Consider the following 16761-nt stretch of genomic DNA (forward strand, 5'->3'; position numbering starts at 1 on the left):
TTTGATTAATCAATTTCCACTAAGTGTTATTTTGAGACAGGGAACTATTCTGAAATTGGCTTCTGTGTGACAAAATAGGGGGCTGGTTACAATGGATGGGTCATCGGACGACAGACAGCTCAGAACTTGGACCTGAACAGAAATTTCCCAGATTTGACATCTGAGGCTTACAGAAGAGCTGGGATTCGTGGGGCCCGTCTGGACCACATCCCCATTCCACAGTCCTACTGGTGGGGTAAGGTATGAATTACACATTTTATAAATCATTTCTACTGCAGAGCAGCTCAGGAGTTAAGAGACTGAGATTGCTTGTTCTCAAGTTATTTACTTGTAATTAGATTTTATAAGTAGGACTGAAGTGGACAGGCTCGGAATTGGCATGAAAATCATGGTGTGGATCTGGCCAAAGAGGCAGGTGTCACAAATAGTTTGGAAAATTTGTGGACAAGTTGAACTTTGCTGGTTTAGATTAAGAATAATGACTGTTATGAGGGGGTCACAAGTGTGTAATAATTCATCATTAGTGCTTTAAACTGCGATGCCTGTTAAAGCCTTTTGTGGATTTGGTTGTCATTGCACCAAGTCCTGCACAGGTCTGATGCAATAGGAGTTTCTGCCATGGAAAACGTACAAAGGCTGCATGCAAAGCTGTGTGGTGTCATCTTCCATTAAGAGTGGATGTTTATATATGACTGTAACCATATGGAGCAGTGGAAACAGCCAGTTGAGCTGCAGAGGTGCTGGGAGGGAAAGTTGCTGCTGCAGAGGTCAGAGCAGGATGGAGGCAGCACTACAGGGCCTCACACTCATCATCACTAAGGTGTGTGAGATGTTATGTCAGGAATGCAAGGCTCAGCCCTACCTGTGTTGCTGGCAGACCCCAGCACAACTCTAACTGGACCTTAGCTGCCCTTGAAAGAAGAATCACAGGAAGCCAGATCAGTAGTTCACATATTGAGAGCTCTGCTTTTCTCCTGCTTTTATACTAATTGTATTCTGATTCAATATTTATTGCTGGCACAAAGCCTCAGACAGGTGGTGAACAAGATTGTTTCATCTGGTGTCAGCAGAAGATTTGAGAGATCATACTCCAGGTTCCTACTCTGCTGCAGGTGGTCTTATGTAAAGCCAGGTCTGAATCCCAAAGGCATCCCTGATGCTACCCCAGTGTTCTGGTACCCCATTTCACAGTAGTAAAATCTAGATAAAAGCACCTCATTTCCTCAGGATAATGTGCAGATAAAGATCCAAGGCTGTAAGGGGCTCAGTAATGCACAGTGTATTAGACCACTAATTTCTGCCATAATTAAGCTCAAGTAGTTTATTCTATTTTTGCATGTAATCATAGATCCCAGATTGTGGCACTGAATTTCTGCATGGTTATAAGGTCACAAGCTTAGTTGTTTTCAACTTTTGACTGAATAATAACAGATAACAGCAAGTTATGTAAATGCAAGTGGAGATCAGAGCCTCAGATGGCAAAGAAAGGTTGAGACCTGTGGAGCAGAGCCTAAGGCCAAATGGAAATAACAGGTAGAAAAAGAGAGGATATTAGGGGAAAAGTCAGACAGATTCTGATTCACCCCTGTGCTGAGTTTCCCTAGTGGGATGCCAGGTGCCCACCAAAGCCACTCGATCACTCTCCTCCTCAGCTGGACAGGGGACAGAAAATATAACTAATGCTTATATAAATATAACTAAAAGCTCATGGGTCAAGATAAAGACAGGGAGAAATTGCTCACTAATTAACATCAGAAGCAAAAAAGATTGAACTTGAGGAAAATTGTTTATATCTATTTTATTTATTATGAATCGAATCAGAGTAGACTAATGAGAAATCTTAAAAGCACTTTTCCCCCACCTCTGCTTTCTTCCCAGGCTTAATTTTGCAGCTAAATTCCATACCTGCTTCCCCACTGTGGTGCAGAGGAACTGGAAATGGGGGCTGTGGTCAGTTCATCCCGCATTATCTATGGTACTCCTTCCACCTGAGAGGAAGGGCTCCTGAGACCTTTCCCCTGTTCCAACATGGGAAGGAAAGGATGGAGATCTTCCTTCAGCCATGTGCTCCCTCTCTCTGTGTGTCCAGAGATGCAGGGTTGAGGACCCAGGCAACACTGAGGAAGGACAAATGTGTCTTTGACCCCCATTTTTTTGCCAGTGCCTGGTGCAAACTGTGAGCTTGTCCCTGTAACTCTGGATTTCCTGGCTCTAACCTCCTCCCTCTCCAAGTCCTGCTTCTGCCCTGGTTCTTCTGCTGACCTGTGAGAGAGGTGGTAGTGGCAGGCAGCCACTTGCAGAAGCCATCTTTACAATCATGTATTTATCTTTCATAAACACTGTGTAACATCACAGCAGCTTACAGAGGGAAGGGTGGAGGCAGCCCAACATTGCTCTCACAGTTACTACCACAGCTCAGCCCCAGCTGCAGCATCTCCCTGGGTTATCTGTCACAGACAACGGGCAGAGAACCTTGGCACACAACCACCCCATCCCACCTGAGCTGTACCTCAGTGGGTGTGGACCTGGGGTTACAAATACAGCACTTCTCCTGCAAAGCTTTTCTTGTTTTTAAAGAAGAAATAAGATGGCCATCCATCCTCAGAGCACTGAAACTCAGGGAACTTCTAGGTGCTCTCCTGGCCCCAAAGCTGGTCCTCACATAAAAAACCCTCAAACATCTCCAAATCCATATGCTTTACAGAGCATATGAAGGAACCAGGCCTGTGGCCTTAGTGGCACCACAAAATCTCCTTGCTAACTGCAGTTTCCTGTAGTTCACAAACCTGGCAGTAAGTGCTCTCCCAGCCCTGTGTCTCCTGTGCTGATGGTATCATGGGACTGCCAAATCAGCTGTCCCTTAATGACCTTCAGTTTTGTCAGGCAGATGAGTCCATGGCTCTTACAGTGGTGCTTTGTGCATGCAGGAGCATTAGGTTGAATGTTTCAACACCAGCCTCTCCCCTTTCATTTACTTAACAGTGTTTGTTACCTGCCTTATTAAAGTAATTACCTGAGTGCTGCAGGGCATTGTACAAAGATCAGGAAGCAGAAAGTGAGCTCTCAGCCAGGGCTCCTGATCCCCAAAAGCCTGGCTTCATTCAGAGTGTTTTGTTCCCCTCTTTTATGAATTATTGTAATAAGTGGTCTGAGGGCTCAGACAGACCTCAGGGTACATCTCAAATATAGCTCAATTGTCTTGGTTCAAACAGAATTCGGAAGTCTATGCCAGTGGAGGCTGGCATACTCTTTAAGAAAATTAGTCTGGCTGCTTTTTAAAGGGAGAAAAAAAATCTTTGAAAGCCATGGAGACAGTGACTAATTGCAGTATAATTGAAGAAATGAGATTCAGGTTTAGAAAGGGTAGTAGCCCTTCTCTGTCCTCATGCAGAAATAATTTCCCTGTTTTCTAGTTGTGCTCTGAATTGTTCTTGTGAGATGGATACTTTAAAATTGATCTCATCTAACTTAAAAGCAAAAGCCCTGGTGAAAAAAAAAATTAAGACTCCACAAAACCCACATTAAAGGAAAAGTCAAAGGCCAGAGTGGCATAGATAACACCTGCTATCATCCAGTGGAGCTGAACCAAATATGCTCATTTACTGAAATGGTATTAGGGTAAAAATAGTGACATTGAAACTCCTGGTTTTTCACAACATTGATTTCAGTAGGACACTGGTTCTGTGAGACAGCACTGTCATGGGGCTTATGCAAGTATCTGCTTAGCCAGTTGTCTGATCAGGATGAAGGACTGAAACCAGGAGCTCTCAAATAAAACTGTGTATTTTACCCTTGTTCACCGAATTGCAGAAGCAACTTGAAAATCATATCAAGGCCCAAGGCTGATGTTTGAAAGCAGGGCTGATGCTGTGTCAGGCATGGCCTCTCTGGCTGGGCATTAGGAGCTGGGGCAGCTGCAGCAGGGCAGGGAGCTGATGAGATTTTGGGGCAGCAACCTCCTCAGAAGGGCTGGTGCTATGGACTTGGAAGCTGTGAGCTTGTTCCAGGTGCTCAGCCACCCAGAGAAACTCCCAAAGTATCCAATCCATGGGGCAGGCAGTGACACTTACAGTCCCTTACAAGCCCTCAGGGGTCTTCTCTTCAGAAGAGATGGGCTCAGAGGATGAGCTTCCAGGGTGCATGTGGAAGTGGCTGGTTCAGTCCAAAGCACTGCTGGGATAAAGGTCATGATCAGCTCATCCCAGAGCACTGTACAAAGGCCAGAAAAACAAATCCTTTGGTGCAGATAGCATTCTTTGGACAGTGCCATATTTCTTCTTAGGAAGCCTGGGGTCTGCTTTCTTCTCCCACTTCTTGATTGTGTGAGACTGCTAAAAGTCCTTTCCTTTTGGAATGCCCTTTATCTGCATTTTTTAATAATTTTTTCCATGTCATGCCCTTCCTGGAAACTCTGTGTTTAATCTTCCCTATTATGTAAAAAACTTTGATTTGGTTTCTGGTGTGCAAAGTGCATTCTGTGTTCCTCAGTTGATCAGACTTTACCTGTTACATCCCATTTTTTAAGTTGCCTCTTTAAAATGCGGAAGTTGAAAGCTACAGAGTAGCATTTATCTCAATAGCTGCAGAAGGGCATTTTAAGGAAACCCAAACACTAGAAAGACTAATTTAAAAACTATGCCATCTATAGGGAGGTAGTCTCCTGCTTAGGTCAGGAGCAGACAGGGAAATATCTTCTTAAATCATTCCAGGTAAAACTATGTTTAGATGTGGCTTTTTCCTTGGCTTTCTGCCTCATTGATGGAGCTATAATACACGTATTGTGCATCTTCACAGCGTTTTTCTGTGCTCTACCCCTGGGTTAGTGGATCCCCAAAGGTTTTTTTAACAATAGTAGATTAGGGACTGATCCAAAGAAAACAGGAATTACTATTGTTGAAACACAAGTATATAGGTCTTTAGGGGCTTTATTGAGTTGATTGTGTAGTTTTTTTCTTGTTTGTTCTGGATGTTTTTTCCCTGTACACTGTTAGTCACTAGTGCTCTGGAGCCCTGGCTGCCTGGTTTTCTGAGTGCTGTGTCAAAGCAAAGAGTGACAAGCAATCCCTAAAGCAGCCCTAAATAGAAGCTGGATTAATTTCATTAGAACAGGTATTTCTCATTTTTATGAAACCTGCATACCTGCAGTGGTGCGGTGTCCAGATAAGCAGCCTCTGTCCTCCTCAGGTTTTCCCCAGGTAACTTCCCCCAGCTGCCAGGAAAGGAACCTCAGCTCTCCGGGGGCACTGGCGTGAGTCTGGGCTTGCAGGGACCGGCCACCAGATGCCACTGTTATCCCTAAGAATGAACCAGCACCGGAGCAGGTCCCGGAAATTTCCCCTCAGAAACGGGGTGAAGGAGCCTCCTGCATGCCGGCTGCCTGAACATGTCTTAGAGTCTGCTGCCCTCTCCCTTGCCCCTGTTACTGAGGGGGGACTGTCAAAAACACCTAGATTTGGTGACTTATCCGCCACAGTTCACTGCAAGCTAACTGCAGGCATTGCTGTGCTTTATACGTATCAGTTTTCATTTATTTACAGATTATCCTGCACATAAGGACAGCAAATGCATTTTCAACAAGGGTTGAGAATTGCAAATTTATCCCCCTATTCCAGTTTATCCATTCAAAGTTAATCCTGTTGATTCAGAAATGAAATTAGATAGGGAATTAGGTAAGTAATGATAAAATGCCACAAATTTTCCAGCCTAAAGTAACATAATCTGAAAATGTCACTGTAATGAAAAGTTTCTTCCTCTGTCAAATGCTCTCTTTCCTTTTTTGTTCCATTTTTTCCACAGTGAACAATGTGTATCATCCATTCCCTGGAGAAAACTGATTTTCTTCCCCCAGTAACTTTTGGGCTGGAAGAGCCAAAGAGCTTCAACATTCTCCTTTTGACACAGTCTCTTCTCCATCGGGCTTCATCCTGCACAAGATCAAATCCCTTTAGAATTGCATGGCTAGTCACAGCTTTTTTTTTTTTCTCCTGGATTTCAGGTGGCCCCTGAGACAAAAGCAGTCATGAAGTGGTTGAGGTCTATCCCATTTGTGCTGTCTGCCAGCCTGCATGGGGGTGAGCTAGTTGTGACCTATCCTTATGACTATTCAAGGCATCCTATGGAAGAAAAAATGTTCTCCCCTACACCTGATGAGAAGGTAATGTTGCTTTTGCGGGGTTAGGATGTTGGTTCCATTTGTGGAACTACGGAAACATTTACTTTTAATAAATAACAAACTTTAATTCATTTAGGTCATGTATGTATGTGGGTATATTATGTATAAATATTTATATACATACTCCAAATATATATATATATGTATGTATATATATGTATTCAATATGATATCAGCTCATTTGGATAGAGCTGATGCTAATAATGCCAAGGTCAAGTGCTCAATCCCCACAGAGGCCTTTCACTTGGACTTGATGATCCTTGTGGATTCCTTCCAACTCAGAATATTGCATGACTCTAATTTATACACTTACTTAATGTACTTTAAAATATAGTATTGTTAACTCTCTATCAGCTTGGTCTGGAAAGATTTACCTATCTTTTGTGAGGTCAGATAAGGTTTCATAAAGCACAGATTAGGAAAATCCACATTTTAATTTTTAAAGGGAGTCGGCTGTGATATTTTTTACCAGAGGTTTCCAGAAGAAAAGGAACAAGCCTGACCAGGAGTGTTATTTTCCTTTGGAATCCATAAGGAGTGAACGGAAAAAAGACTTGTTGCCATATGGTGGCAGCCTTGTAACATTTATTCCAGGTCAGACGAATGGGATTGGTTCTCCCTCTTGTCCCTGAAAAGTTCCTCATTTGGGACTCACTGTAAATCTTCTGTGAAATTTTTTGCCATCTTTCCTATTTCCCTTCGGCTTCCTCAATCTAGTATTCATTGCTGACATGCCCACCAGGAGAACAGCTAGCTTTTCAGCCTGCTAGCTGAGCTACAAATATCTGTGGCCCCTTAAGAAAAGTGGTTCTTTATATAAACAAAGAACAGTTGAAAATAGTCAGAAGTTGATCTTTGACTTGAAGCATCCTTTATCTTTGAGCATATCTCTAGGCTGACTTCTTGTGAAATGGCAGTTCTCACTAACACATATTAAATATTTAAAGATGTATGACTGTTAAACATTTTCTGTATCAATCCATTTCTTCTGAGCTGTACAATGCCTAGTGACTATGTGTGTATGAAAATGATTTAGCAGTAAAATTAACCAGGCACTGCACAGCAACAAGCCTGTGTAAGAAATATCTGTTGGGTGCTAATGCAACCTGCAGAACCTCTTACTGAGGACGGGGGGAAATCATAAAATTGTGCTTTTACATCCCACTGCCTGGGCTAGGGCTATCCTATGCATAGGTGGTGAAGGAATATTGCCATGTGTGCTTCATCAAGCAGTTCACCCCTGGAATGGAAGTACAGCAGTACTTCCATCATTTCCACTCAGGGACAGCACGTGTATTTTGAGTGGAAGTATGCAGCCACTCAGACAAAGGGCTCTATCCCAGTGTAGTGCACAGCTGGACAAACCCTAATGGCACTCCTGGCTTGCAGCACAGCGACAGGGAACCCTATACAGGTGACTGCTGCATAGTCAGTGACTGCAAAGTCTGGGAATGTGGCTACAAATCTGGACATTTAGAACATGCAGGGGAGGGCTGGGGATGTGTTCAGTGAAAAACTGATTTTTCAAATGACAGCACAAGAAACCTTAACAGCCCTGTTAGTACCACTTGAAATTTTTCACAGAAATATATAAAACCTGTACCAATGAAGTGACCTGCATTTAAATAATGTGTTCTACAGCTGCTACTGTCAGAGAACCTGCATCCCAAAATACAGCAGTTTGGTTATCTGCCATACATTGGCCAAAACCATTGTTCTGAATGCTGACTTCCTACATTTGCTCTGCAAGGGGAAACTTGCAGACCAGGGTGAAATGCTGCAGAGCAGATGATAGCCAGATATTAAAAAATCAAATTTTGAGAAATATATTCAAAGCACGTTTCCCCATTTGAAAATGCATCTGTGCTTCCACCTCTGCATGTCTGTCATGGTGCATGCATGGAAGCACAAGGATCCTCTCCTCTGTTCCAAGATGCTGCAGATTTCAAGTCTTTTTTTGGCCTGCACCACAACCTGGGACAGTACTGGCTGAGAGCAAGGAGTCTCAAAACTGGACCATGTCCTTACACTCACATTCTTGCATCTGGTTCAGCCCACCTCAAGACTTTCCCATAATTTGGGATTTGTGGAGATGGATGTTTTAACCCTTTTTTTTTTTTTTAACAAGAAACTGAATTGATGACTCTGCTCACCAGAGCAGAAAGGTCAACACCAAGTCAAGTTCACTCCCTTTGGTGAGCTGAAACACTCCCTTCCCTCCCTCTGAAAAACCCAACCTGTGATGGTCAGTGGGGTAAAAGTGCTGGCTGAGGTAACAGCACTGACCTCACTTTGCTGAGTGAAGCCTCACACTGCCAAAGTCACAAGGATTCCTCTGGTTTTCCCCTTTTTATTACTCTATATTATACCTAAAAATCTAAGTTTCCTTGAGGTCCATGACTGGTCATACATTAGCTTCTAAGTGATAACAGATGTATTGTTATCCAGGAACTTTTTTCTTCCTCTTCTCACTACCACTGGCCTTCTTTTACTTGAACTATTGGCCAGGCAAAAGCCTTATGCCTCTTGGTGTGAAACAAGAGGAGGCTTGGTCACTGGAAACAGGACATCTGCAGATGTCTTTGTAAAAGGTGAGGCTCATACTCCTAACTCACATAGTCACCTTCTAAACTTTATATCAAATATCTTCCATGGAACGTTCAGAAATTGAACCCAAATTCCTGTAGAAATTAAAGATATTGTGCCTGGCACTGAACTATTGTCAGTGAAATTTCTTCTTAACATATTTAATTAATTTCTGTTTCTTTTCAGCAAAACTTTGAAGGACACAATTTGCTGGCCTGAGCAATATTGAGACACATAGAAACTTAAGGGAGTTGCAACAGCATTTTATATTAAGTCTGAATTTTTTGTTTCTGGTCATCAGAAGTATGTCAGCAATGTGTCTTTACACTTACATTAAACTGTCTTTCCACCTTTCCTTGCTCACCTACCTCATCCCATAATTGGCTCAGCCATGTGATTATTAGAAACAATCACAAATATCAATCAATGTTGTATGCCTAATCTTTTGGGTCTTTATCCTTGATGACAACACTAGGATAAAGATTTAGGATCTCTTCTAAAACTAGATTTTAGACACCAAACTTCTTACACACACTGTCTTAAGCAATATGGAATGAAACTCATGATGATGAATAGTAGTATCAAGTAGCACCTGATAACTGCTGTAATTTCAGTGTCGAAATCTGAGAGTCTTGCCTTAGCAAGATAAGGTCCAAAGAGACAAAAAGGAGAGGGAGGATTTTTATACAAAGTTGGAATAACCATTGGAGAAGAAGGGCAGGAACATGATTCAAATAAATGGTTTCTTCAGATAACTGCTCTTTCTTCTGTCTTCACTACGTGTTCTGCCACTGTTCCTTTCTGCGTGGTGACTGCTCTGCTCTTCATCAGTGTCAACACTCTTTGGAAATCAGTGGTGGCATCCTGCATCATCACATCCTATCCTTCACTTTTTGGAATGGTTTCTGCCCCACACAGAAGGAGCTCTCTGAGATCAAACTGGCAGGTTTTCCTGTGTGAGTGATAAGTGCAAAGCAAATTGACACTGACTATTTTAAACAGCAGCATTCAGTGTGAAGATTTAGTTGGGCTGAAGGGTAAAAAATATCAAAAACTAAAACAAAACATAAAAGAAGCCTAAATTTAAATTTTAAAACCTGGGACTTGAAGTACAACCAAAAATGTCCTTTGCTCCTGCCCCAGGTGCTAGATTGAAGCCAAGTATCAAAAAATCCATTGTTATTTAATATGTTGTCCCTGGATAAATATATTGGAGCGAAGAGAAGAAACTCCAGAGAAGAAGACAAATCAAAATTTCTTAGCAACAAGCAAAACTTCCTTATAGAGCAGTTCATCCCCTCCTTCAGTCTCGAGGACACAGGGTGGCTTGTTGTCTGGACTGACAACAGCAATAGTTAATAACAGCAATGGCAAAGTGTTCAGTTTGTAAAAGCAAACATATTCCAATCATGTCTGTAACAGGTGTTCAAGATGCTGGCTAAAGCCTATGCAGATGCACACCCCGTCATCTCAGACCGGTCTGAGCTTCGCTGTGGTGGGAATTTTGTGAAACGTGGAGGTATTATAAATGGTGCTGAGTGGTACAGCTTCACTGGAGGTAAAACCACTTTACCATCATATCAAGTGAGGTAAAACCTCTATGTGACCTTTATAAGACACCAGGGTTTGAACAAAATGATTTTATTAATTTCAGTTTGGTTAAGGTCCTGCCCATGTAAGCATAATTTTTAGGGGATTTAAGTAGTAAATCTATGTTGGTAATGTTTTATGCCGTTAACATGGGATGCGTTCAACCCCAATGGGACTTGAGGAAAATTAACAAGTTATGCAAGGGTCACATTTGTTATACCATATAATATAATATTTTTTATTTTTAAATCTGACATATAGAAATAAATTTTTAATGCTATGCTCTCATTCCTTAGCTTCCTGAGTCTGAATCCATCTTGTAGGCAATGCATGTGCTGCTTCCTCATCTGTTTAAATAAATTCTTTTTTCAGGGAAAACTACAACAGAGACAAACGTCCAATTCAGTTGTGCTTCCGCTGTTAATTTGATTTCCCCAATAATAGTATTTTGTTTTCTTTAGAATTCCTTCAATACTGGCATGGATAAAATATCAGTGTTCATAAATTTTCAGCTGCGCTTCACTTGTGTTTTCCAATAGGACCCAGCTGGATCCCCAAATAATTATGTTGAAACTAGACATTTGGAATGCTTTAGGGCATGTGTGAGAATTAGGTTTAGATCTCTTTGGCTTACTTTCTTCCTAAAATTATATCCAATGTCTTTTGTACTGAAAGAGTTTTGAGCATAATAATGGCAAAAGGTCATTTCTTTTCTGGTGACCCTTGGCAATCACCTCTGATACAGCCAATTATACAGTTACTGTAATTAACCAATCTTTATTGCTGTATTGCTACTTCTTGGCCAGGTGAATAATAATGTAAAATTATGCTTTTTTGCCTGAAAGGAGTGTCATTGTCATTAGTTTTTATAGTTGGAACAAGCTATAGAATTCTGAATTTGTTGAACACTTTTAATATATTTGCAAGTGCTTTTTACAGTATAATAACCCACACCCATTGGGACAGCATTCAGCTGGCTGCAGCAGCAAAGCTCCAGCTAAAAGCTACAAGGCTGTTCATAAGCTGTCTTCTTTCTTTTTAAACCTCTAGGTATGGCAGATTTTAATTACCTTCACACAAATTGCTTTGAAGTTACCGTGGAGGTAGGATGTGAAAAGTTTCCTTTGGAGGAAGAATTGTTTACAATATGGCATGAAAATAAAGCTGCCCTTCTGAATTACATGGAAATGGTACTGCTCTGCTTTTACAGACCTTTTTGCTTTCTGTTTTTCTTTTTCATTCTTTGTCAAAATTAATTTCTTTGCTGTTTTCCTGGTTAGCTCTCGAGATGATGCTGAATCAAAACCACACTCCTCCAGGGTCCCCAGTGCCTCAGTTTATCTGGCAGGACACACAGGTGGTATTTTGTCTATGCTGCAGAAGGGCTTGAGACTGAGTACTGCAAAGGCCTTGAAAATAGTGAGAAAGGGAATTATCTGCGAATGCTTTGGGGAGCATTATTCATCAACTGTGCAAAATTTTAGCACTAGAGAAAACCTTAACATTGAGAAAAGTATGAATCAACTTTCCTTTTGAAGACTAAAGCAAGAAGATCTGCTCTCCAGAGAGCTTCCTGAAATTTTCCTTTCCATATTCCATGTTTGTGTCCCAAACTCTACTGTCCCACAGCAAGAAATTTAGATTCAGCTAAAATCTTGCTAGAAATACCATTTGCACACTTTTGATCTTGATTTTTTTATGACAGTAGTTTTTAAAAACCTAAAGCCAAATCTTCTAAAGGAAGAACTGTGTGTCTCTGAGCATTAAAGTGTGCCACTTAAATGTCATTTTTAATAATAAGTTTAAGCTCAGCAAAAACAAATACCTCACTGACAATAAGTAAGTGAGCACAGAAACAGAAGTTGCTCTTTCTCTCAGCCATTAGCAGATTAGCTTTCTGTCATGCCTTATTTTGATAGAGTATGCAGTAATTTAAAATTGTTAGGAGTGTTTTTATGGCCTTTCTAAGCAACCTCTTGCTACTTGTGGTAAGTATTATCATTCAATAAAGTCTGCAGTACAGACCACCAAACTCATTTCGTTTTACAGCTGTCTGATGAAAATGAGTTTTAGTGAATCCAAATGGAGCTGGGTTAAATCCATATATATTACAATTGAAGTCTTCAAGATGTAAAGATTTTATAGTGTGAGATACTGTAGAAGTCTGTGCTGGAAAAGCTTTTTGAGTAAATGCAGGACAGTAAGCAAAACAACTTTGCAGATAAGGATGACTGAATTACCCACGATAAGGATTAAGTCTGCCATAACCAATTCAAACTTTTCTTATTCTGATACATACCAGGCTATTTGGTGTGTGTACAAATATACTTGCCTCAACACACAGAAGTAGAATTCATTTTCCTAAACACTGATCTCTTCTCCCCATCAGAAGCAATATCAAAACACCCTGCCAAACTCATGTGACACCAATTTGAGGGAAAAATGAAATATAGTACATTTAATAAAGCAAACCAAAGCAAGATTGAGAAAGAAATTTCAGTTTTGTAATTTTTATCCTGTCATGTTATAATTGCAAAATTAGTATTGAAGCTAGATGAGGTCATACTACTTTGAGTATGTCTACACTGTAAATTGAATTTGAGTCCAAGATGACTGTTCTGACCATATTTACTTTCTATCCATATGATAAATCCCCAAGTTTGTACTGCAAAGCAAACTGCAGTGCTTCATTATAAGGGATAGTTTTCAAATCCTTATATTGAGTTGCTCCTAAACTTTCCAGTGAGCAGCTTAATTCAGTACATGGAACAGCTGCTTAACAAGAGCAGTGACAACACAGTCTCACCTTAAATTAAAAACTGCTCTCACTAGACTAGACTTATTTTTTCAAACTATGTATTATCAACTACTGTAACGTTGGATACTTTAATGATTATTTTTAAACATCTCTATATTCCAACATCTCTATATATGTGCTTTTCCCATTGTTTTGATACTTTGTGCTTTTTTTCTATTCTTCTCTTTTGACAAGGGTACTGAGAAAGGGAAAGTGAGTAGAAGAGAAAAGAGAAATTGGGGAAGTAAAGAACAACCCAAGCTGGTCATAGCTGTTTATAGAAAAAATCAAAATGGAATTATTTTTCACTTTAAAATGTCATATACATTTCCAGATATAAAATATTTTAAATTTGGAACGCTGTAAAAAGAGAACCTTAAGAGGCCTAATGTTTCAATACTTTGAACATTTTTTCTGTTTTGTTTTATTTTATTGAATTTCCAGTATAGCTGTTAGTGCACCTCCTTGTATGAAAAAATTCACATTGCTCTTTAGTTTGTCACCAAGCACATTTCTCAACAGCTCAAGCAGCTCAGTTCTGTGCTTGTAGAGAAGGGGAAATGGCTGTCATACACATTGCTGTCATGACATTCTGACAGGCAGTGAAGTGTAGGCAGCAGAGTGATGATCAGTCACAAGTACCTGAAGTGATGCCTTCACATTGTGTTCTGGGCACCAGATTGGTTTTGAAAGCCTTAACTTTTCATTTCTTTGTGGAACAGTCCTTAAATACTGTGGTCACATCACAAGGTGCCAGTGATTTGTGCAGAGAAGGGTCTCTCCAAGCAGAGCCACATACCTGTCCTAAAAATACTCTGGTTCCATTTTCCCTTCCCTCAGTCCCCTTGGACCTCCCTAAATAGGCCATGTGATCTGAAGGGGCATTATCTCCTGAGAGCCTCTGAATGGGGTGAATTTTTTGACAATTGCTTCCTCTCTACAAAGGTTTCCTTGTGATGAGGAGGTGGTATTGCAGTGACTCACATCTAACTCTGCTTTGCTTTGCCAGGTTCATCGGGGTATAAAAGGAATTGTGTCTGATAAGTTTGGCAACCCAATAAAAAATGCTCGTATTTCAGTCAGGGGCATTCAGCATGATGTCACCACAGGTAATATTTTTGGTTTAAGATTTTTCCTGGGGCAGGTTGAAAGTACCTGAGAGCTTAACCTGCAAAAGTATTGCCATGTTTGGTAGAAATGACACCTTAATGGAAAACTGAAGGCTCAGATGGGGGTTCTCTTCTGGAATAACAAGAGAGAAGACATGTTAAGCTGACTGCTTAGTCTGTCCTGTCTCTGGGATGATGGAGCTCTTCATATGAAAAATTCCACCTGGAACAGTCGGCTGTCCACCTAAGCTAATTTGGGAGGATATGGCAACAGCTCTGCTCAGGGGCTGTAATTCAGCATGTGGAGATATGGAACCTTGATAGAATAAGTTAGTTGAGATATTGTGAACATGTTGTGGGTAGTGCAGTAGAATCCCCTCTGATTTTCACAACTAGAATAATTGCAGAAATTGAAGGGTCCACAACTTTTCCTGTTCATGTGGAAACACATAAATGTGTGCAATTTTTGGAACTATTATTATTAGAACATTGAATTATGTCCACTTTATACCTGTCACCAGCTGATAAACATATATTGGGGCATATACAACTGTTATTTTTCACAGTCATAAAGTTCTGAGCTCTTAGGCTGTCACTGAAATCAATGCTTTCTTTTTATTATTGATTTCAGTGAGAACAGGGTAGGCCATAGAAGTGCAAAATAGAAGATATGAATGGTTACATTTTGGTCTAATGATCGTTGTTGAATCAATTTGGAAAGCCAGAATGGCTTATAATGTAGTGGATGTTTTCCAGCTTTCAAAAAAACCAGTACTAGAGGGGATACAATAGTGGAGATGATGCAGATTATTAAGGCTGGTGGGAGACTGGCATGAATTAGGGTCTTTTTCAAACTTCTTCCCAGACAATGGCTTCCCATTGGCAGTGGACCTTTAAAGGATTAAGAATTAAAGAAAAATATGTTTACACTGTAGGAAAGAGAGTATTTGCTCTGAGTTAGGTGGGGTTAATAATGTCATATGGTTAAAAAGTTTTTTGATTTTAGTTAAAAATAACTAAGAAATTCCATGAGAAACTAGTATTAAATGCAACACTAACTGAGCTAAGAGACTTGCTATTCAAAATAAAGGAAATATAAAATGAGGAATAAATTTTAAATTTTTCAGTTTTAAAGCTCCCTGCTTTTGCCTGCAGGGTCTAACCTTCAGCTGGAGGAAATTTACACCCATTTTACACTAATGGCAATTTATACCAGCTGCAGCTCCAAGTCCATACATAGTCTTACATGCAAGAATGTCTGCTAAGGAATTGAATGCAATTTAATTAAAAGAGGGATTTCTTAGCTCCTCAGACATTCTAAATATATATATGTGTATATATTGCAGCCTGGACTCTGATTTCACTTTCTTAAGTTTCACTTAGTTTTAAATTGATTTCTTTGGGAGTTATTCATGGTTCCCTTGGGAAAAGCATCATGAAGGAAAGTGTCTTTTCACTGTGATACAGAAACAGCAAGTAGGGACATTTTGTATGTGATTTTTACTCCATTACTTCCCAAGGGCCAAGTTTTCTTAAGTTTCACTTAGTTTTAAATTGATTTCTATGGGAGTTATTCCTTGTACCCTTGAGAAAAGCAGCATGAAGGAAAGCATCTCTTCCCTCTGATACAGAAACAGCAGGTAGTGACATTTTGTATGTGAATTTTACTCCATTAACTGCCAAGGGCCAAGTTTTCACAGGCAAAGTCTCTTTTATGTTATCTAGAGTTTGCCTTCAAACATTTTCCAAAATCTGAGCTGCTTCCATGGCCCACCCCTTAGCTGCCATCTGAGGTAGTGCGTGCAGCTACAGGGGCTGTGAGGTGAAAAACTGATCTTGGTTTTGTTTTGCTTGTCCCTTTCCCAAGCTGCTGATGGCGACTACTGGCGGCTCCTGCCTCCGGGGACCTTCATCATCAGCGCCCAGGCGCCGGGCTACAGCCGGGTGATGAAGAGGGTCACCATCCCCACCAGGATGAAGCAGGCCGGCCGCGTGGATTTCGTGCTGCGGCCCGCCGAGGCCTGGCCCAGCAAGCTGCTCCGGCGCTCCATGGAGGATGCCTACGACCCTCAGGACCCGCTGGAACTTTTTGACCCTCACGCCCAGCACGGGCAGGCCGAGGCTCGCGGAGGGTCCGCGGCAGGCAGGGAGAAGCCGTGGTGGTGGTCGTACTTCAGCTCCCTGGACCTGCACAAACCTCTGTGGCTGCTCAAGCAGCGCTGAGGGACGGATGGCGCCGCACTCTGCTCGCTCCGCTGCCCTTCCCGACACCCGCGCTGCTCTTGGCAATATTTAAATGTTTCATTTGAAAATATAATATTAATTCAAGCACGCTTGCTTCTTTTGTTTTCTCTTCACACACAACTGAGTATATTCAAGTGGGCTTTTAAGTATTAAAAACAACGGTGCACATCCATTCAAAGGGCAGATTTTATGCAGGTTTTTTCTTGGTAATGCTCTGTACTTCTGCCCATGTAGTTAATCATCACATTCATTATTTATTAAGT

At 40.9% G+C, this 16761-nt stretch overlaps 1 protein-coding gene across 1 annotated transcript in view; it reads left to right on the forward strand.

The window, feature by feature from the left end:
• The window catches only part of CPZ (carboxypeptidase Z), a 34507-nt gene extending 18015 nt beyond the window's left edge, over positions 1-16492 (forward strand). The window contains exons 6-11 of the mRNA XM_058024481.1: positions 79-240; positions 5996-6154; positions 10181-10316; positions 11399-11538; positions 14155-14254; positions 16122-16492. Coding sequence (XP_057880464.1) covers positions 79-240; positions 5996-6154; positions 10181-10316; positions 11399-11538; positions 14155-14254; positions 16122-16477 — 1053 coding nt within the window. The 3' untranslated portion in view covers positions 16478-16492. The remainder of the gene's footprint in view (positions 1-78; positions 241-5995; positions 6155-10180; positions 10317-11398; positions 11539-14154; positions 14255-16121) is intronic.
• Positions 16493-16761: the final 269 nt, after the last annotated feature.

This window comes from Melospiza georgiana, chromosome 5 (assembly GCF_028018845.1).
Source record: "Melospiza georgiana isolate bMelGeo1 chromosome 5, bMelGeo1.pri, whole genome shotgun sequence".
Lineage (NCBI taxonomy): Eukaryota > Metazoa > Chordata > Aves > Passeriformes > Passerellidae > Melospiza > Melospiza georgiana.